This window comes from Lipotes vexillifer, unplaced genomic scaffold (genome assembly GCF_000442215.2).
Source record: "Lipotes vexillifer unplaced genomic scaffold, Lipotes_vexillifer_v1.1 scaffold618, whole genome shotgun sequence".
Classification (NCBI taxonomy): Eukaryota; Metazoa; Chordata; class Mammalia; order Artiodactyla; family Lipotidae; genus Lipotes; species Lipotes vexillifer.
Window position 1 is genome coordinate 1,026,400 of NW_006799025.1, and position 22,394 is coordinate 1,048,793.

A 22,394-nucleotide genomic window follows, 5' to 3' on the forward strand; every position below is an offset into this window, starting at 1 on the left:
CACCTCCCTACAAATAGCTCAATTTCGTTTCTTTTTATGGCTGAGTAATATTCCATTGTGTATATGTGCCACATCTTCTTTATCCATTCATCCGACGATGGGCGCTTAGGTTGTTTCCATCTCCGGCCTATTGTAAATAGAGCTGCAATGAACATTCTGGTACATGACTATTGTTGAATTATGGTTTTCTCAGGGTATATGCCCAGTAGTGGGACTGCTGGGTCATATGGTAGTTCTATTTGTAGTTTTTTAAGGAACCTCCATACTGTTCTCCATAGTGGCTGAACCAATTCACATTCCCACCAGCAGTGCAAGAGTGTTCCCTTTTCTCCACACCCTCTCCAGCATTTATTGTTTCTAGATTTTTTGATGATGGCCATTCTGACTGGTGTGAGATGATATCTCATTGTAGTTTTGATTTGCATTTCTCTAATGATTAATGATGTTGAGCATTCTTTCATGTGTTTGTTGGCAGTCTGTATATCTTCTTTGGAGAAATGTCTATTTAGGTCTTCTGCCCATTTTTGGATTGGGTTGTTTATTTTTTTGTTATTGAGCTGCATGAGCTGCCTGTAAATTTTAGAGATTAATCCTTTGTCAGTTGATTCATTTGCAAATATTTTCTCCCATTCTGAGGGCTGTCTTTTGGTCTTGTTTATGGTTTCCTTTGCTGTGCAAAAGCTTTGAAGTTTCATTAGGTCCCATTTGTTTATTTTTGTTTTTATCTCCATTACTCTAGGAGATGGGTCAAGAAGGATCTTGCTGTGATTTATGTCATAGAGTGTTCTGCCTATGTTTTCCTCTAAGAGTTTGATAGTTTCTGGCCTTACATTTAGGTCTTTAATCCATTTTGAGCTTATTTTTGTGTATGGTGTTAGGGAGTGATCTAATCTCATACTTTTACATGTACCTGTCCAGTTTTCCCAGCACCACTTACTGAAGAGGCTGTCCTTTCTCCACTGTACATTCCTGCCACCTTTATCAAAGATAAGGTGACCATATGAGCATGGGTTTATCTCTGGGCTTTCTATCCTGTTCCATTGATCTATCTTTCTGTTTTTGTGCCAGTACCATAGCGTCTTGATTACTGTAGCTTTGTAGTATAGTCTGAAGTCAGGGCGCCTGATTCCTCCAGCTCCGTTTTTCATTCTCAAGATTGCTTTGGCGATTCGGGGTCTTTCATGTTTCCATACAAATTGTGAAATTTTTTTGTTCTAGTTCTGTAAAAAATGCCAGTGGTAGTTTGATAGGGATTGCATTGAATCTGTAGATTGCTTTGGGTAGTAGAGTCATTTTCACAATGTTGATTTTTCCAATCCAAGAACATGATACGTCTCTCCATCTGTTTGTATTGTCTTTGATTTCTTTCATCAGTGTCTTATAGTTTTCTGCATACAGGTCTTTTGTCTCCTTAGGTAGGTTTATTCCTAGGTATTTTATTCTTTTTGTTGCAATGGTAAATGGGAGTGTTTCCTTAATTTCTCTTTCTGATTTTTCATTGTTATTGTATAGGAATGAACTGTATTTGGTTTTGAGGACTAAATGAGGTGGTAACCTTCCTGACACAAAGTAGATGACTGTAAATGGATGAGCAATATTTGTAATATTTTTATATTCACAGAGAAGATGTTTTAAATGGACTAATCCATAGTTACACAATGGTGTGATTCATTTTAGGTCAGATAGATAAAACAGCACAATTCTGATGCACTAAGAAAGATATATGTTTTTCTATACAAATAAGAGATGAAATTTGACAACTGTGGAACCAGTTAGCATGGTGATGTGATTTGAAAGATACCTTAAGATGTGTTTCCAAGTGGCCCAAAGTCTCCCGTTAGAGTTTCATTCCCTGCTGGCTCTTGCAGAGGTGTGTATTAGTCTTTTGTGTTTAGTGTGAATTGTTTTCTCAGATCTTTTATCTCAACGACAATGGAGAGAAAACCCCTGAGGAAAAGGAGATTGGCTGGACGTAAAGAAAAGGTAGAACCATTTTGTGATAAAGGGCAGCCACAGAAGATGCAGCTGGCTAGAACCTCAGGCCATAATAGGAGGGACCTGCAAGACTTGGTCTGGTGAGAAATGGGAGCCAGAATAGAGAGGACAGCGCACTGAAAGGAGGCTCTGACAAAATGTCAATTGTTTTACCTTTAGCCTTTGTCTGGCTTGAGTGCCACCGTTCCCTGCATGCATAGGCCTTCATTTCCATTAAATATCACACAAATACCTTTTCATTTTTGGTATCATCTCACAGAGTAGGATCTTCTAAGATGAGAAAATGAGGCTCGAACGGTCTCACCAGGTGGCTGAGGGAAACCTGAGAACAGACATGGTTTCTTCAAACAATCTATATACAAGAAGCATGCAATGAACGGTGCCGAGTGTTATATAGAAAAAAAGTATCAAAACTGCTTTAAATAGCTCTCCTCCTTTAATGTGTGTTTAACGCTAATTTTACTGCTCATTTATTACTGCTCACTATTTACTACTATTATTTATAATTACCCTCCTTTTTTTCACCTGAGAAAGTCAAGATGTAATGTGCCTTTCTGGTTTGGAGACTTCTTTTCTGTTTACTGATTTTCCTGAATCACTATATATGACATATCTTTAGAAATGTAGACTTTTAGAGGCGAAAAAGTGTTTTCTCATCCGCATTAACAGTGCAGTGAGGTGAGTGTTGGTGAAAGAATGATCTTTCTTGAAGGGAAAAGAAGGCAGAGTTATATTAATGGGGCATTAGAAATAAGGTCTAAATGCTAACCACATATTATTTAAAACTAAGGTTATTTGTGGCAAGAGAAATTGACTGTAGATTATAGAAACTAACCAGTGAGTCCCTAGCCCTGAGGTGTCTCAAAACAGATCCTCCATGTCACTGTCAGAACAGTTCCCTTTTTTACACACACACACACACACACACACACACACACACACTCCTCTTGAATGGCCGTAATGACTCATCTCTGTACAAATTCCCTGATAATTATATAGTCAGTATCAGCACAATAGTATCAACTCAGTTCTGAAAAAGTCTTACAGGTGAGGGCTTATGGAAGACTTTATGGTAACTTTTGGTTTCCTATCCAAAGAGGCCATAGCGTTCAAGAAACACGGAACTTTGCTTTCGAACAGTGAAGAAATTATTGTGCAACTGAGTGTGCTACTGGGGAGAAAAATACTATTCACTCTCAGAAGCAGTGGTATTTATCTTTTGAATGAGAACAGAGAAGTCCTAAATGAGAGCGGTCAGGAGCTCTCCTCTGAGCCAAACTCCACTAAGGCAGTGCATTCGGCTGCCTCAATACCTTATCCGAGAAGTCCCAGAAGAACCCATCCGTAGCAAAAACTTGCCTTTTCACACTGGAATTCCTACTACTGAGGTTGCTATTTCGATTCACAAACTGAAAATGAGCTTCACTGGAAAGGGTACTGGAGGCACCCAGTAAAGACCTACTCAAGGCACCACCCAAGTGTGGAGCCTCAAATTCAGGGAACATCAAAAGCTAATGAGGGGCCTCATTGTGGGCAGACTCAGCCAGCCTTATGGTTTGCCTTCTCCTAGACTTGGCCAGTTCACATTCCAGTTAACGTGCACAGACTAAATCAGGACAGTTTTGCCCTTCAAAAACATAACAGAAAATGGTCTTTGATTTCTCGCAAACGCTCTTGAGCTTATCTCTCCATGTGAATTGTGACAGTAAAACAATAAAAATCAAGATTTAATTTTAACTCGTTGGTGAGTGTGGGGCAGTAAATGAAGATGATGGGCTAGAGAAATATTAATCCAGGTTGGCTATTTAACGTCTGCCTTTTTGGAGGAGAACACTATTGAAGGCACCTGTTCAGGACAATGAAATTCTCCAGTTATATTTTAGTTTATCGCCGGTTTCTCCTTGTAGTTTTCACTCTGTTGATTTTATTGCCACTGCCACTCATCCTCCGCACCAAGGTAAGTGAACCCGGAGAATGGGCTGGTGGGTTTTCTGATTTATCTAATTGTCCTTTATTGTTGCTATGTAATTGTCTGACTCAGAGCTGAATGGGTGATGACACCTTGGGCTTGAAATCAGGATGGTTATACATTGTGTTTTGTCCATTTTCTTCTCCTTTTTAACGATTAATGTTGTTGATCCTCGGTATGATTAACTGCAATAATTAAATAGAATATTCAGTCAGAATTGTTCTCTGCCTGGCAACCTGATGAGAGGAAGGACAAAAGAATCACAACCCTTGAGATCCTGTCATTCTAGTTATCAATCTCCAGAGAGCATCCTGGGTTAACACAATCCTTTCCCCTGAGACTAGGCAGCAATGTGACACTGGGGGAAAGAGCTAGAAGAAAACTTGGGAGTCCTAGGGAGGGTCTAGCGCAAACTAATTTACTTGACAGCTCCGTGGCTTGGTGTGGGCCACGGAACCTTCTGGAAATCTAGTTTCCTTATGCTTCATTGAAAGCATGGAGTAATTTTCCTTGGTTAATCAGAAAAGTCTAATAAATAATTGTACATGTTCTGAGCATTTGAGATATTTTTATCATTTTGGTGTGCTTGTAGGGATTTTTCTGTTTCCTTTTAAGTGTGGTCAGTCTATTAAGTCCAGAATAATAAACTCAATGCATTTTTAATACCTTGGGGAAATAACTGTATCAGCAAACATTTAGTGAGCACCTTCTCTACGCCAGGCACGATGAGTGTCTCTTGGTGGTAAGAGGACAGTCACCAGAGTCAGGCTCTCTGCTTTAGGTCCCAGGTTTCCACTTAGAGGCTGTGTGACCTGGACAAATTAATTAACCTCACTGTGCTTCCATTGTCTCATATGTAAGAGTGAGAGAGTAACAGGCTTGTTATGAGGATTAAATAAATTAGCACTCATCAAGCATTTACTTGGAGCTGTGGCTGGCACACAGTAAGTGGGCTAGTGAGAATCTCCCCAAATCTGTTGATCCCACAGCTGTGCAGTTCCCGCCACCCCATGATGCCTTTTCTCTGAGTAGAAGAGAACCCTTCTGATGTTCTTCTCTCACAAGCAGTAACCAAGGTTATACTAGTCTGGGTAAAAATAGAATTGCAGTAATTATAATACTCCACCCTCCCTCAGAAGTCTGCCACTGTCTGAAGGGAAGTTGTGTCAGCTACTGAAAAGTCTTTTTTGACTCTGTCAAGGCCTCCTCTACCTTCAGAGCCGGCAAGGGATCTGGCCTCTGCCGCCCACAGCTGCAGGATGTTTCCCTCAGGAGGAGGTGCAACGGAGGTCTCACAGTGCCCCGAGGAGCGGGGGAAGAACTCTCTCCCACTTTTCGTCAAATATTGTTCTGAACCCCCAAAGTTTTAGAGAACGTCTAGTGAAAACAGCGGGCACACTCCATGGTCTTTGGTTTGGTTGGTTTTGTTTTGCAAGTTCTTTGTGACTAATCCTCCCCTGTTCCCCCTGCCCCTCCCACCTCAGCTAGTTCTGAGGACTCCTCTGTGAGTCTCTGGCAGCCACTAGATGACAAATGTGAATCACAGACGTAGGGATTTCATCTGAATGCCCACCCCCACCTGCTTCGAAGACTCATCACTCCATCTAGTGCGCATGACGGCCTTCTTTTTCCAACTCCCCTGGTCCTACCTGTCCCCCAGACCTGGCTGACTCCTACCATGAGTACATCCTGATTCATACCTGGACCCCTGCTCTATTTTAATATTTCTGGGTTACTCTCAGCATAAGTCCTTACTTATGGCAGAGAAAATAAGTTAAACTAGTCAAGACAAACTTTGGCCGTGAGTGCATATCATCTGTGCTGCTCCTTTGACATATACACATATGACACTTTGAGTATCTTCCATAATTTTCAGAGGAAGTGAATATAAGCTCTTTGAAAAGGAAGAACAATTAAATTAATAAAAAGCAACATTCTCCATGCATGAGTCATTAACCGGAAAGTGTACATTAGGTCTGTGGGGAAACCTGGCAACAAGTTGCACTTGACAAACTGTGTTCCTCTTTCCTTTCCCTCTAATCAACTCATTTGTTAAAACTCAATTAATGTTAATGGGAGGATTTTTGTCTGGTACAGTAACATGATTTCGTTTTTTGTTTACTCTAAATGCATACTTAACCATTCAGTCAGCCGCTAATCAAACCCAAAGAATATTATTTTAACTGCTGCATACAAGGAGAGCAAAACTTTGTTTCAGAGGATGTGGGCCTTTGGAGTGTTTAAAAGTTAGGTAGAGGCTTACTTTGACATGAATGCAAATCAATTTATTGTAACTTTCATGTTACCAAACCGGAGAACCCTATGCTTGCTTCCAAACCCACAATAATAGTCAAGCAAAGCAAAGTCAATTTTGCTTTATAAAAGCACAGTGAATCTACATGATGTAGAACCAACAAACAGTAAGTTATTGGCTGATTTTTTTCATTTTCCTTCTGATTATTGAGTTGTTTCTATAGACCAGCCTTAACGCTTACCTTAATTTTACCTTAATTCAAAACTGTAGCATCAGTGATGAGAGCCCCTAAGTGGCTTTGCAATGTAATGTTCAAAAGGGAGGGCAAGGGCTTCGCTTTGCAGACACGTGACCCAACAAAGGCCAAATAGATGCTATTGAAACTGGATTTGAACTCAGGTTCTGTCAGAACTCAGAATTCATGATTTAACAGTGGTTTTGTTTTACTCTCTTCTATATTTTGTACTTTTGAAGATTCATCCTCTATTTTGAAGAGTCACATAAAGTGTGGCTTGATAATCATTTATGAACAACTCAGGCATAACTCTTTACAATAATGCTTTAGACAGGTCAGACCAGAGAAGAGGTGCATCTTTGCCATTTCCTCAACTGACCTCATGCAACTCAATGTCTTTAAGGTAGAAAATTGCAGTGATTCTAACCACCAGGGCGGACCTATGAGAACTGGAGTAGCGGTCTCATGTGTGTCATTTGCTGAATGTCCCAGAGTCCCAGCTATACAAGCTTGTATTATCAGCTTGTCAGGATATGGTGCCCCTTCCCTTCACACCTGTGCCCAAATGCTTACCATGAGTCATGGCATTTAGTGGGCATCTTAAAATCTAGTTGGAAGAGACCTTGGAACTGTGTATTTCAGTGTTTTCATGGAAATAATATTTTACAGCAAAAGAAAATATGTACTGATATCACCCCAGAAGCCTATGAGCATAAGTCAAACAGAAGCGCAAATTGAATCCTTATGAATTAGGTATTGTAACTGGTCAAATTTTGCAGATTAGAAATGGAGATAGAAACATGCAAATAGCTTACCAAAATGTGGCTATACAGATGTTTCCAATCAACATCTGTCTGACTTTAGAGCCAGTGATCTCAACCACAACTGAATATCTGTGTCTTTATAGCTTCCGAGGGTAATAAGTATACTCCTAACACATTGGTGTAAATGTCACTTTACTAAAGGAATTGTATTTCCTTATTGCTTTACACTGAAACATCAAAAATACTGTCTTTTTAATCATCACATAAGTATAAGGGTAGTCCTAGTTCTTTCCCAATTAGTAGTTAGTGGTCAGTAAAACAAGCCTGTAGTGTAATTGATATTTATATAAATATTTGAGTAAAATTAATAATTGCACTGAATTTTTCTTTTTGGAGAGGGAATATCTTAAATATTCCCAGATAAAAACTTGTTAAAATTGGCCTAGGCTACATGCCATGGTCCCAGTGATATTCACAGTGCAACTTTGTTCTTTTATGACTATTTCTAGCAGCTTGTTAATTTTACTTCTCAGAACTCCGTACTATTTCTTTACTTGTTTTTCTAGTTTCTTGGCTTTTCTTTGTATTTCTTTTGATGGAACAAAATGATAAAAAGAAGGCCAACTTTGTTTGAGGAGTTTTAATAGGAGAAAACTGAACAATAATATTTTCTGTTTGTAGAGAGCATCCTTCCAGGTGTGTCACTCCATCTAATTTACCCATTCATTATGGACCCCCTTTTTCTTTTCAGTTAAGGAGACAGGAAAACAGCCACACAGATACTGAGCAGCATTCCCTAGCTGACTGGTTGTAAATCCGAGACCAGATTTCAGGTTTCTGTCAGATACTTCAGGATTTGTCTGGAAAATATTTTACACCAGGAGAAACCTGAAGAGAGGAGAGGGGAAGAGTCAGCTGAGCAGACAGCCTTAGGGCGCTGGACCGGCCCAGGTTAGGGATGGAGGAGACACAGCTGGGAGGGCCACCTGCTTCTGATTCCTCCACAATCTATGCATCTGATGCACCGTAAATTTCAAAGTTATAATAGAAATTATAATAAGTAAAAGAAATGCTACATAATGAGAGTCTTATGGTGCTCCATCTAGAAAAACTAAACAGATGGGAGAAAGATAGCTCTTGTAAGGAAATGTAAACCTTAAAGTGATAAAGGCTCTGATGGAAGGGGGAAGGTGGTAGGTTGAGAAGTCTGACAAAGGAAAGGAAAATGAGTGGGAGAAAATTTAAAAAGACCACAGGTGAGAGAAGAGGGAGGGCAGAATTCTGAGAAAACATACGGAACTTTTAAAGGGGCAAATCAAGTAATGAAACAGTTGATATTGTTTTTAATGTTGGTCTAAACTGTTGTAGAGATTTAAGGTAAAGGGGGGAAATGCTATAAACTCCAAGAAAGTGAACACTTTAGATACAAAAGAGCTTCAGAATGATGGACGGCAAGAAAAAGAAGGCATGGAATCATGCTAATTAATGTGGTAGGAGATAAACAAAACCAGAAAATCCAAATGTGATATATATTTATTTCATGAATATTTGATGAGAACTTGCTAGGCCCAAAGTATTGTGCTCAGTGAACAGTGGCATATTACGCAGTTTAATGTTTCTGCTTTCAAGTAGCTTGCACAATTGCTGAAAAGTCAACATATACCATGGCCAACATCCATCACAAAATAAGGTTGTACATAAATCCATGCCAAATGACGGAAACAAATGATTTGTGTTATAGACATGTAATTAAAAGGTAAATATGCCTCTAGGGATTCATCGTTCTTCAGCCCCTTCATTCCCCCAGCCACACACATCCCACTTGCCCACAACCTGCTGCTCCTTCTACTTTCCCTGTCTCGGAGAATCTGCTACCCCGTTTCCAGGTCTGAAATCTGTGTGTCATGTCAGATCCCTCAGATATTCCTAAGCCCTCATCACTCAGTCTATGTTGCTTTACCTCCTGAATCCACCCGCTTCCCATCTGTGTCTTCATCTCCATCCCTGCTGGCACTGCTCTCCTCAAGCCTGTCTTTTCCTCTCTCTTTCATAGACCATTTTCACACTCTTTCCCCCAGAGTCTCCTGCCAGAGGACTATTTTTAAAATGTCAACCTCGTCCTATTGTACTACTGGTCAGACATCTTCCATGGCTCCCTTTTGCTGACAGGGGGAAAATATCTAAACAAAACATGTATATACTGATGGATCTTTGGCATTTTGCCATTTGTTCCTCCTAATAGCCCTCCCCAAAGCCCCCAGTACCTATCTCCCGCATTGCATTCACATTTCCCACGGCAGAGATATTTCACTATCTGCCGCCCTAGGAGACCCATGATTGTTCTTCCCTCTCTTTCTCTGCACATGCTGCATCCTCCTCCTGGAACGCCCACTCCTCCCGCCCTGTCCTTGGAAAAGGCGGCTTGGACTGTGATACAAACAGAATCATCCTCCATGCTCTCATTGCACAGTCGTGGAGACATCGGCCTCCATCGTAGTATGTATTCCATTTTGCCTTTATCTTTGCCTCCCCCTCTAAACTGCAGATACCTCAAGAACACAGAACATGTTGTTTAACTTGTTTCCTCCGGCCCAAGCACAGTGCCTGTCACACAGTTAGATAGTTGATAACTGTGCTGAACGGATGGATTAAGGACCTCTCGCGGCAGAAGGATATGGTACATAAGCTAGACCTTGTAGGAGGGATAGGATACAGGAGAAAGGAGACGATGAAAGGAAAGAACTTCAAATAAGAGTATAGAGAGCGACTAAGGGACAGAACAAGAATGTAGGTGTAACAGGAGTGTGTCTCTTCCATGAAGCTCTTCTTTTCCTTTCATGATACATATTTATACCTTGGTTGGTAACAACAGTATATATGAATGTCTACTGTCAGCCTCCTAACAACCATTAGAATAGTCCAATATTATCCCCATTTTACAGATGAGCAAACAGACACTCAAAGAGGTTAAGCAATTTGCCCAAAGTTACACAGCCTCTAAGGGGGGGTGAGAGGATTTAAAGACAAGCTGTCTGGCTCCCAAGCCCATTGATGCTATTGCTTCCTTAATGGCATTTATATCAGATTTTTACAACCTCGTGCACCATTGTTCCTGCATTTGTAATTACAAAACACATGTTGAGATGAGGTCTCCCACTGCCTGGATTACAGAGCAACCACGACCCCTGATGACCAAATAATGTGAGCAAGAAATAAACTCTGGTTGTTTTAAGCTGCTGAGACTTAGGGGGTTTTGCCACAGCAAAAACTAGGCTGTTCCAACTTATCTAGCATATTCTGAAAAACTCCCCAAGTGATTCTGTCATGCTACCCTCTGGCCCATGTCCTCATCTGTAAAGTGAACAAGACTTAAAAGAGTTTTCAATGTTATTTGTGGATTGGCTGCCCCAGATTCACCTGAGGTACTTATGGATGTGAAGTCCAGGATGCTGCACATTTAACAGACTCATCATGATTCGGAAGCAGCTAATCCATGGCCTGGATTTTTATCACACCCTGGTGCATTGTCAGACTGGAGAACAAGATGATCTCTATGGCTATGTCCAGTTCCACTGTGTGTATGGGGTGTGAATACAGCATGTCTCCATTGCTAATTGTTTTTAGAAGTTAGATAAAAAGGGGTTAAAACGTCCCTTGTAACTGACATAGTGGAGCCACCAATTGCCTTTCCCTGCTACCCATTTTGGGCTGAAAACTAAGTAGAAATGCTAATTATTTTTCCTTGACTTTGTAGTTGAGCTTCTTACTCTCCATCTTCCAAGATGGAGTCACTTTAAGCTTTGCAGTTAATGTGGATTGAGTCTTGAGAATTTCCTGCAGCAGTAGGGGTAGGTGTGTCATGAACCATGCAAAGCCCTTTATGGGTTCTGTTAAATAATAATAGTGTTTTTCTTGTAGCACACAGATTTAGAATGCATTATTTTTCTCCTGTCTTAATTGCTTTGCATTCTTTTTCAAAAATCAATTGCAGTGAGTGAGGCCTGTGATTGGTCCTGCTTTTCTCAAGCTGTGCTGAGAGATGGTACCCACATATGTACTAATTCATCAGTGAAATTATTCCATAGTATCAGTCAGTGTGTCATTAAAAAGGGGGAGAAGAGGTGAAAAAACTATATTTTAAAGCCTAATTTATATTTCAGTTCCACCCGGAACAATAATTTGAAAGAGAACCAAGGTGATTTTTAAATATAATCGGCCACATTTCCCAAGATAATTTGACACTCAGAACTTCAGTGGGGGGGAGTCATTATCCACATTGCCTAGTCATAGGGTCATTTGCCTTTTCTGCCTTGGTAGCAAGTTCCTGGCTGCACTTACTTGGGGTGGTTAAGACAACATATGACTAATATTGTGAAATGGGGAAGTGGGAGAGTGGCAGCTACTGGGAAGTGACCTATGCAAGTAAAAGTTTTAGTTCCAATTTCAGCTTATTAGCAAGAGAAGTGAGAACCTCAGGAGAACTATAGAGACAATTCATCCACCAGGATGAGCGCCAAAACATCCAGTGCCAGGCAAGTAGAAGAGAAAACAGAAAAGAGAACAAGGCAAAGAAAAGAGATTCCTAGGCTAAAGAATTTATGCCTAGTAGAGTGATGATTGTTTTATATGGGGATCAAGATATATGAATAAAAACAGCTGTAGGAAAGACACCAAGGGAAAAAAGCTTCATTCATTTAATAAATATTACTGGGCACTTACTATATGCCAGACATTGGTTTAAGTGCTGGGAATAAGGCAGTAAATGAAATAAGATGTGCTCTCATGGATATACTTGGATTGAACTCTACTACATACTAGCAATGTGATTATTGATCCTAAGTTCAACATGGAATTACCATACCTACTTTACAGAATTTCGGTAAGGTCTACATAAAACAAGTATTATATCTGGCATGTTGCAGGCATTCACAAATGTTATTTTCCCCTCCTCTTACTTAGTCATAAGTCAGGAAAACAGATTTGCCTATTTATTTGGCAAATATCTTCACCTTTTAAATAAGATTTCCTATCTTTAAAGCCTGTGATTACCAGTCTAGATGAAGTTTGTACAATTAAGACCCCCCTCATCCCTTTCTCCACCATAAACACAAAGCTAATAAACAACTCTGTAGACTAGAATGGGTCAGAAAAGCACACAAGCAGAGCAAATGTGAGAACCTGTGGTCTAAAGTGCTCCCACATTATTCTAGGGTCAGAGTTAATTTTAGTGCCACAAACTAAGGGCTGGAGAGGGTTTTCTTGGCAACTATGACAGGCCCCCAAAAAAAGCTAGACTGACCACTCTCTGTGGTGGCATTCAGAGGAAGCAGATTCTGCCCAGCCTCCCAGGCAGAGCTGATCCAAGCTTCCTGATCCAGCTAGATGACAGGATTTGCACTGTCCTGGGAGGACAGGACCTCAGGCTGACAAGATAAGGCACATTCTGTACTATGAGCTAAGGACTGGCTGGAGGCAACTGTAAAACTTCTAGATGATAAATAATGAGTACAGAAAGAAAAAACACAAAAACAAAACTACCACACAGGGTAAATCTGGAAATAAAATTTCAAAATGCAATAAGGAACCAAGAAAGGCTGACAATGAAATCAACACAGAGATGAAAACACTCCAAATAAAATGAAAACAACAGGGAAATCAATAGATGAGGAAAGGGGGAAAATCCACAATAGATGACAAATTATTTTTAAAATAGAAATATACAATATTGTATTACAATATGCAATTACACACCAACATATTAAATAACCTAAAAGTGGATAAGTTCCTAGAAACATACAACCTATGAAGACTGAATCATAAGGAAACAGAAAACCTGAACAGACCAATAATGAGTGTGAGGTGCTTGAATCAGTAATCAAAAACTTCCCAACAAAGACAGGCCAGGACCATGGCTTCACTGGTAAATTCTACCAAATATATTTTAAAAGAATTAATGCCAATCCTTTTAAAACTGTTCCAAAAAACTGAAGAGGAGCGAACACTTCCAAACTGATTTTATGAGGCCAACATTATCCTCATACCAAAGTCAGGCAAAGAGACAATACAATGAAAGGAAATCACAGGCTCCTCTACAAAGTACTAGCCAACCAAACTCATTAGCACATTAAAAGGGTCATACAACATGAGCAAGTGGGATTTATCCCTGGGATACAAGGATGATTCAATATACACAAAACAGTTAATGTGATGTATCACATTAACAGAATGAAGGATTTTTAAAAATCACATAATCATCTCAATAGATGCAGACAAATCACTGACAAAATTCAACATCCTTTTATGATGAAAAACTCTCAACAAATTAAGTATAGAAGGAATGAACCTCAACATAATAAAGGATGTATATGACAAGCCCTGAGTACATAACATCATACTCAATGGTGAAAAACTGAAAGCTTTTCCTCTAGGATTAGAAATAAGACAAGGATGCCCACTCTCACCACTTCTATTTAATACAGTATTAGAAGTCCTAACCAGAGCAATTAGGCAAGAAAAAGAAATAAAAGGCATTAAATTGGAAAGGGAGAAGTAAAATGATCTTATGTGTAGAAAACTGTAAATACTCTACAAAAAACTGTTATAGCTAATAAACAAATTCAGTAAAGTTGGAGACAAAATCAATGCAAAAAATCAGTTGTTTTCTACGCACTAACAACTATGAGAAAAGAAAAATTTTTTAAAAATCCCATTTACAATAGCATCTAAAAGAATAAAATACTTAGGAATAAACTTAACCAGGAGTTTCACCTTCTGAAAACTATAAAACTTTAAAACATTGATGAAAGAAATTAAAGGAAACCCACATAAATAGAAAGACATCTCATGTTCATAGATTGGAAGACTTAATATTGCTAAAATGTCCATCTCCCCAAAGGAATCTACAAATTCAGTGCTATCCCCATCAAAATTCCTATGACATTATTTACAGAAATAGATAAAACAATCTTAAAATTCATATGGAACCACAAAGACCTTGAATAACTAAAGGTATCTGAGCAAAGAGAATGAAGCTTGAGGCATCATACTTCCTGACTTCAAAATACATTACAAAACTACAGTAATTAAACAGTATCTTACTGGCATAAAGACAGACATATAGACCAATGAAACAGAATAGAGAAATCAGAAATAAACCCACGCATATGTAGTCAACTGATCTTTGACCAGGGTACCAAAAATACACAATAGGCAAAGGACTTGAATGGACATTTCTCCAAAGATGATATACAAATGACCAACAGACATATGAAAAGGTACTCAATATCACTAATCATCAGGGAAATGCAAATCAAAGCCACAGTGAGTTATCACCTCACACCTATTAGGATGGTTTTAATTTTTTTAAAAAAAGATGTGTTGGTGACGATGTGGAGAAATTGGTACCATGGTATACTGTTGGTGGGAATATGAAATGATGCAGTCACTACGGAAAACAGTATGGAGGTTTCTCAAAAAATTAAAAATGGAACTACCATATGTACGATGCAGCAGTCTCACTTATAGGTATATATTAGCCAAAAGAACTGAAATCAGGATCTTGAAGAAGTATTTGTACTCCCATGTTCATTGCAGCATTATTCACAATAGCCAAAATACGGAAACAACCTAAATGTCCATCAATGAATGAATCAATAAAGAAAAATGTGTTATCTATAGACAGCAGAATATTATTTGGCCTTAAAGAAAAAGAAGGAAATCATGTCATCTGAGACAACATGGATGAAATCATGTCATCTGCGACAGCATGGAGGACATTATGCTGAGAAATAAGCCAGTGATAGAAGGAAAAATACTGCATGATTCCACTTTTATGAAGTATCTAAAATAGTCACATTCATAAAAGTAGAGAGTAGGATGGTGGTTGCCAAAAGTTGGGTGGAGGGAGAAATGGGGAGTTGTTCAACAGGTAAAAGTTTCAGTTATGCAAGATGAGTAAGTTCTAGAAATCTGCTGCACAGCACAGTAACCATAGTTAACAATATTGTATTGTGCACTTAAAATTTTTAAGAGGGTAGATCTCATGTTAAGTATTTTTAACACACACACACACACACACACACACACACACACACACACACAAACACACAAACAAAACCCAGAATGGGGCCTGAGGAAACTTTTGGACATGATGAATGTTTGTTACCCCAATCGTGGTGATAGTTACACAGGTATATGCATATGTCCAAAACTCAGCAAATTGTATACAATATATATGTGCAGTTTTTTGTGTATCTATTAATCCTTCTTTTTTTAAAAAGAAATATAAAGCAAGAGCAGGTGAATATTAAAAAAAAAGACTAGTTAGAAATCTTGGAAATGAAAAATAAAGTCTCTGAAATTTTTTTAAAAATCAAATTTTAAAAACTCAAGATATAATAAACTGTAAACTTTAAACTGAGTACACGTGAGGACATAATCAGTGAACTGATAAGAAAGAATACTAGGAATTCACCTAAAAATCAGACAGAATAATAAATAAATAAATATGCTTTACATGAAAGAAAAATTTGAAGGATAAATTCAGAATTTCCAACATACATGTAAAAGGTATTCCTGAAAAAAGAGGGACTAGAAGAGAGATTATATTCAAAGTAATAATGGTTAAAATTTTCAGAATTAAAGATATGAATCCTCAGACAGAATATGCATTTCTAAGTACAAAATAATTTAATTAAATATTAGTCCATGTTTAGACACATCATAAATGAAACTTCAAACCACCGAAGATAAGGAGAAAATTTTAAAGCTACCAAACAGTAAAGAGAAAAAAAATTATACAAAACGATGATAATTAGATTAATTTCTCATTTTTTTCAACAATAATGAAGATGTCTAGTACAGATTTACATGACCCTTATGGGGAAAACTTCAAAATATTATACAAGGAATTTAATGAATACCTAAATGAATGAAAGTGTTCATAGATGGGAATATTTTAAGGCCATTTCTTGTTTTATAAATTCTGTGTAATTTCAATAAAAATCTAAAATTCAAAATGTAAAAGCCTAAAACTATCAAGGCAAGTTTGAGAAAAATGTAAGATAAGGGACTTGAGGTACAGATTGTAAAACTTATTGAAAAACTATAGTAGTTAAAAGAGTTTAGTAATTCTGCAAGAGTTGATGTTTGAAAGGCGGTGGGGGGAGTAGGTGATTGAGGGACAAAACAAGGAGTCCATAAACACATGTACCTGCATTTGTAGCGATTTGGCACAGGAAATAATATAGCAACACAAATTAGATGGTCCAAAGATGGACCATCTAATAAAAAAAAGCCAGGGCATTTAGGTTATACATTTAGAAAAAAGGCATCAGATTCTTCTACAAATAAATTTAGGCCCTACACTTGAAAACAGCCTTTTTAAGTTTTAGAAAAAAATATGGGAATATAATAGAATATAGAAAGAACTTCTCATACAAGGTAGTAAAAGCACAGAATATAACAGAAAGGATTTTAAAATAACTGCATTAAAATTAAAATCCTCTTATCAACCAGAAATAGAATAAAGCAAATTTCATAGATGAGGCAGAGAGTAAGACAAATATTTGCAAATATATACTTATAATGAAATATTATTAAGAATCTAAAAATAACTCCACAAATTCATGATAAAAAGAAACAAACAACTGAACAGAAAGATGGAAAGAGACTATAAATAAGGTAATTTTCAGGAGAGAAACAATTATGTTCAATAACCATGAAAAAAATACTTCAGTGGTATTTAAACAAATGCAAATTAAGAAGAACTTTCCATACTATCAGATTGTCAAATAAATAAATTAGTCCAATATGCCAATGGTTGGTGAAACGGAACTTTCTCACATTGTTGGTGCTAATACTGTATAAACTGATACAACCATCTTGCATACTTTCCACTCAGAAATTTCGATAACTACTTTTATACACTAGCTTAGAAAATCTCTTTCCTATATTCACTTTGGAACTAAGTACAAAGATGTTCGTAGCCTGTAAACAGCCATCAGTAGAAAAACGGACATATGAATTCTAATGTATTTATAAAAAGAAATGCTATATCCATTTAAAACAAATTAGCAATAGGCCTTCATGTATCAACGTGAATGTACTTGAAATTGATAAAACATTGAGTGAAAAAGCAAGTTGAAAATCACATATACAGAAAATCTTATTTAATCTCAAAACCACATGATGTTTATTAATGCATTAATGGCTACATGTAGTAAAATCGCAAAAGCATAGACAGAAAGGATACACATTCTAGATAGTGGTTGACTTTCAGGATTTCAGAGGAGAAGGAAGTGGAGTGGTGTAAATAAATCTTGAATGTTTTATTTATTTTTTAAAAATTCAAGCAAATGTGGCAAAATATCAGCATTTAAAAATATGTGTACGAATGTGTTTATTATATAATTTTCCATATGTTCTTAATATTTCATAATTTAAAAAATGCTTTTAAAACATATACTGCTAGAAGGCTTCTTATGCTTCATTTTCTCAAAAATATCAGGGATCAGGAATTTCTTTTTTTTAATTTTTATTAGTATAATTGATTACAATGTTGTGTTAGTTTCTGCTGTAGAGCAAAGTGAATCAGTTATACACACACATATATCCACTCTGTTTTAGATTCTTTTCCCATATAGGTCATTAGAGAGTATTGATCAGAGTTCCCTGTGCTATACAGTAGAAGGTCCTTATTAGTTATCTATTTTATATATAGTAATGTGTATATGTCAATCAGGAACAGGAATTTCTTGCCCATATTGGTTGGTAATCATCTGCACGTAATCTCTCTGGTAGTTTGAACCTTCTTTTAATAGGAAAGGTGGAGCTGGCCCTAAATGAGCCAGAAAGGCACAGCGTACACACACAGAGCAGGAAAACACAGTCAAGTGACATTACACCTCACACTATCGAATGGAATTTACAACATCTGTATTCTGCACAGCTGCCTCTGCCTGGTGGATGTGGTTTGTTTGCTGAACTTCTTGGTGTAACTTTTGGAAGTGGTAGGGGGTATATAGGTTTTTTTTAACAGAAAATCGGTGTTTTTATTTTTGGGGAAGTCCTCTGGACTTTTCCCCCTTTGTTTCATATAGTATTTTGAGAAGGGATCATGACTTAAAAAATATTTCTGTAAGATCAGTCTTACTCATAATTTTCAATCTTTTTTCCTTCCTATATTTTCCATCACAATAAACAAAATGAAAGTAGATGTTACTTGTGTTGCTCTCACTCAGTTCAAGAATTTATAATACTAAAATGTTTTGCTATCTGTGGAACAGAAATTGATTCAAGTTTTTACTTGTTATGGTTGCAAGGTTAATTTTAATAAAGACAACAGATGTACTCACGATTTTCACTAGACTTGAGAGGGACTGAGAGGGGAAGTGATTCACCCACAGTCTAACTTACTTGACAATTGGTCTTTTACTTTTGTATCAGTGTTTGCTGGTGGTGGTAGTACTGGTGATTGTGGTGTATAATGGTGGCTACAGTGGTGTCCTTCTGTTTTAGGAGTAGGGGGCTTGATAACAAGGTGGAGAAAGAGAGGAAAGAGAAAAAAATTAAAGAGACAAAGATGGTAGAGCTAGAAATAATGGGTCACTCTAAGAATTTCCAGTGATATAATGAAGCAATTTTTTCCTCTGTCTCAGAGATGGTTCTACATTCAGAATGGTTCAAACATTCAGAATGACTTTTGAGTTGTGAGCACTGAGATAACTTCTGAGCTTTCTTCTTCATCAGAAGAACCTGTGCACCAAAAATCATTCACCCTCATTTTAGTTTTGTTGAATATAATGTAAATAACAAATGAAATGTGTTTCTCTATCTTTTGTTTCTTTCTTTTTCTTAACAAAAACATCCGCAGATCTTTGATTTAAAAAAAATAATCCTATATACATTTAATATAAGATTCTTAAAATACTTGACTTTGTGCCTGGATTAAGCTTGTGTTGTTGAAGGCCTAAAGTGCTAATGGGAAAGAATACTTTCCTGTCCAGGACTCCAAGCCTGACCAAGAAGGATCACATAACGGAAAACAGGAATTGGAGGAAGGAGGTAGTCCTAAGATAGATCCATCAATAGGATGACTGCATAATTTGTCAGCCAAAGAGGGACACTTTTGAGAATGAAAGTGATTGCTGTCAAAAGGGATACCTGCCCAACAGGTGTAAACCAACACTATCCCATGAAAACTGACACAGATGGCCATCCTACCCATTCAGAGGGGGATACATCTGTTTTCCTCCTTTTCTAGACTTTGAGCTTCCTTAATATATGGGAAAAAGAGGCATTTCCTACACATTGTGGGAATGTAGCTATCAGGGACAACAGATATAGTGCCTTAGCCAGATGCAGCTGTAATCTCCTGGGACACATAGGCAGAAATATGAAATGTATGTAAGTGTTTGTGGGAAGCTCCATAGACAAGATGTAAATATGAACCTCACATTGAAGAATGGCCAAGTTTTCACAATAGATGATGAGTCTAGGGATTCAGCTTGAGAAAAAAGACACTTACTGGAAGCACGTTTCTGCTTTGCAAGTTGGACCCAGGATAATGATAAAAGGGAAGGTCCGAAAGGTTACTTCCTCGAACGAGGTAGTAACCCAGGGCTTCTCAAACTGTAACTTATGTAAGAATCACCTGGGGACCTTAAAATGGTGATCCTGATTCAGAATGCCTGGGGAAGAGCTTGAGATGCTTGCATTGCTCACAAGCTCCGAGATCATGTTCATGCTGCTGGTCCATGGACCACACAGCTGGTAGGCAGAGAAATCCAAATGAGCGATCCAAGTGTTGATTCTCACTTGGTGATTTGCAAGGAAGAGCAGGTAGGCAGGTAGGCAGCATTTTTATTACCAGAGATTTTACTCAAATGCTGTCTAAGGCCAATCAGGTAAGAGAGTGCGTGAGATGGTGCAGAAGTACTGTGCAGAACTGAAAAGCACAGTCTGTCTCTAAAGGGGAATTTCGGAGTCCTCAAGTCTGGAGAATTACTGACCTGGAAGAATATGATTCCAATGTTACCAAATTCCTTCGTTTTTCAAGAGAAGCCAGAAATCTGGATTTTAAATCTAATATGAAATCTGCTGGTTTGGAAATCTTGACTCAAATTAAATGCACACACACACATACCATTGTAAGTCAAGTAAACTGTATTTTTTGCTAGATTTGGCCATCAGTTCGCAACTGCTTTGTCTACACAGTTAAACTAGGTCAAAGGGTCCAAGAGGCCAAGGTATGGTCACACGCAGGTAGAAGCCGTCACATAAGAGTATCTGGGGGCTTCCCTAGTGGCACAGTGGTTGAGAGTCCGCCTACCAATGCAGGGGACACGGGTTCATGCCCCGGTCCGGGAAGATCCCACATGACGCAGAGCAGCTAGGCCCGTGAGCCATGGCCGCTGAGCTTGTGCGTCCGGAGCCTGTGCTCCGCAACGGGAGAGGCCACAACAGTGAGAGGCCCACGTACGGCAAAAAAAAAAAAAAAAAGAAAGAGTATCTGGGGGCTCACTAATATGACTGCCTGATTGAATGTTATGGATTAGAGTTTAGAAGGCAGCATAATGAGGAGCAGGGATCAGAACCCAAATATGAAGAAGGAATATAGATAAGACTCTTTAGAAATATTTCAGGAAGTACTGGGGTGAGTTTTTTTTTTTTCGCTGCATTGGGTCTTCGTTGCTGCGCGCGGCCTTTCTCTAGTTGCGGTGAGCAGGGGCTACTCTTCGTTGCGGTGCGCAGGCTTCTCATTGCGGTGGCTTCTCTTGTTGCGGAGCATGGGCTCTAGAGCGCAGGCTCAGTAGCTGTGGTGCACGGGCTTAGTTGCTCTGCGGCATGTGGGATCTTCCCGGACCAGGGCTCGAACCCGTGTCCCCTGCATTGGTAGGTGGATTCCTAACCACTGCGCCACCAGGGAAGTCCTGGAGTGAGTCTTAGAGTGAAGGTGGCCTTGAATGCAAGATGAGGATTTTGGATTCTTTTCAATAAACAACTGAAAAATCACTGACTTGATCATTTTAAATCAGGGCTGGGCCAGTTAAAACATGAAAGTCATCTACACAAGCAAATAATTTAATACTTGAAATTTTGCTTTTTATTTTGTCCCCAAAGTTGCCCCATCTGAGCAGACTATGAGTGTCTAGCTGCAGTAGACCCATGTGGAAATGAAATTTCAACACTGTGGCAGGGGTTATGTGTGGTGCACAGAATTCACTGGTACCATAATTCTATTTATTTTTCTGATGTTTTTGCAGTCCCTTATAGATTGGTGCTCCAGACACTTGTCAGGGTAGCTAGTCCCTTAATCCAGCCTCATGAAAGGGAATGACGAGAACGAAGCAGATTTTTGAAAGATCACCTCATTCTAGAACAGCCTTGCCTGCAGTGGAGGAAGTAGAATGGAAGCAGAAGGTCAGGTTTTAGAGGTAAAATGATAGGGGGATGGATAGGACCCAAGAGACTGGTTGGTTGTGATTAAAAAGCAACATAATAAAAAGGTCCATTTTATCTTTGAAATCTAAGTTCTTGTAAGTATGATAGAAAACATAGGGTCATAATGAAGAGCTTTGCGGTTATCCACGTGTCCTAACTAAGAGAAAAAGCAGGCCTGGTCATTCTCTACACTGGCATTTTACTTTATTTTTTAATTAATTAATTAATTAATAATTTTGGCTGCCTTGGGTCTTTGTTGCTGCACACGGGCTCTCTCTAGTTGCCGGGAACGGGGCCTACTCTTTGTTGTGGAGCACGGGCTCTAGGCGCACGGGCTTCAGTAGTTGTAGCACATGGGCTCAGTAGTTGTGGCTCGTGTACTCTAGAGTGCAGGCTCAGTAGTTGTGGCACATAGGCTTAGTTGCTCCACGGCACGTGGGATCTTCCCAGACCAGGGCTTGAACCCGTGTCCCCTGCATGAGCAGGCGGATTCTTCACCACTGCGCCACCAGGGAAGCCCTACACTGGCATTTTAAATTAAGCTCATATTCACAGATTCTCTCCATAGCAAGTCAGGAAGATTTAGTCAAAGCTCAGCTTTGTTTCACTGTTTTTTACTGTTTGTCAAGATTATAGAGGCAGACTTTGCGTAATATTGTCAACAATCAAAACACCTTTAGTCTCTCTCCTTGAAAAAGCACAACAAAGACATGACACAATCATGGCTTATTAAGA

General features: G+C 38.6%; 1 protein-coding gene across 1 annotated transcript in view; it reads left to right on the top strand.

Moving 5' to 3' along the window:
• Positions 1-3,827: 3,827 nt before the first annotated feature.
• Positions 3,828-22,394, top strand: part of SLC13A1 (solute carrier family 13 member 1) — a 108,056-nt gene continuing 89,489 nt past the window's right edge. Inside the window, exon 1 of the mRNA XM_007471291.1 lies at positions 3,828-3,952. Within this exon, the coding sequence (XP_007471353.1) occupies positions 3,854-3,952 (99 nt within the window). The 5' untranslated portion in view covers positions 3,828-3,853. The remainder of the gene's footprint in view (positions 3,953-22,394) is intronic.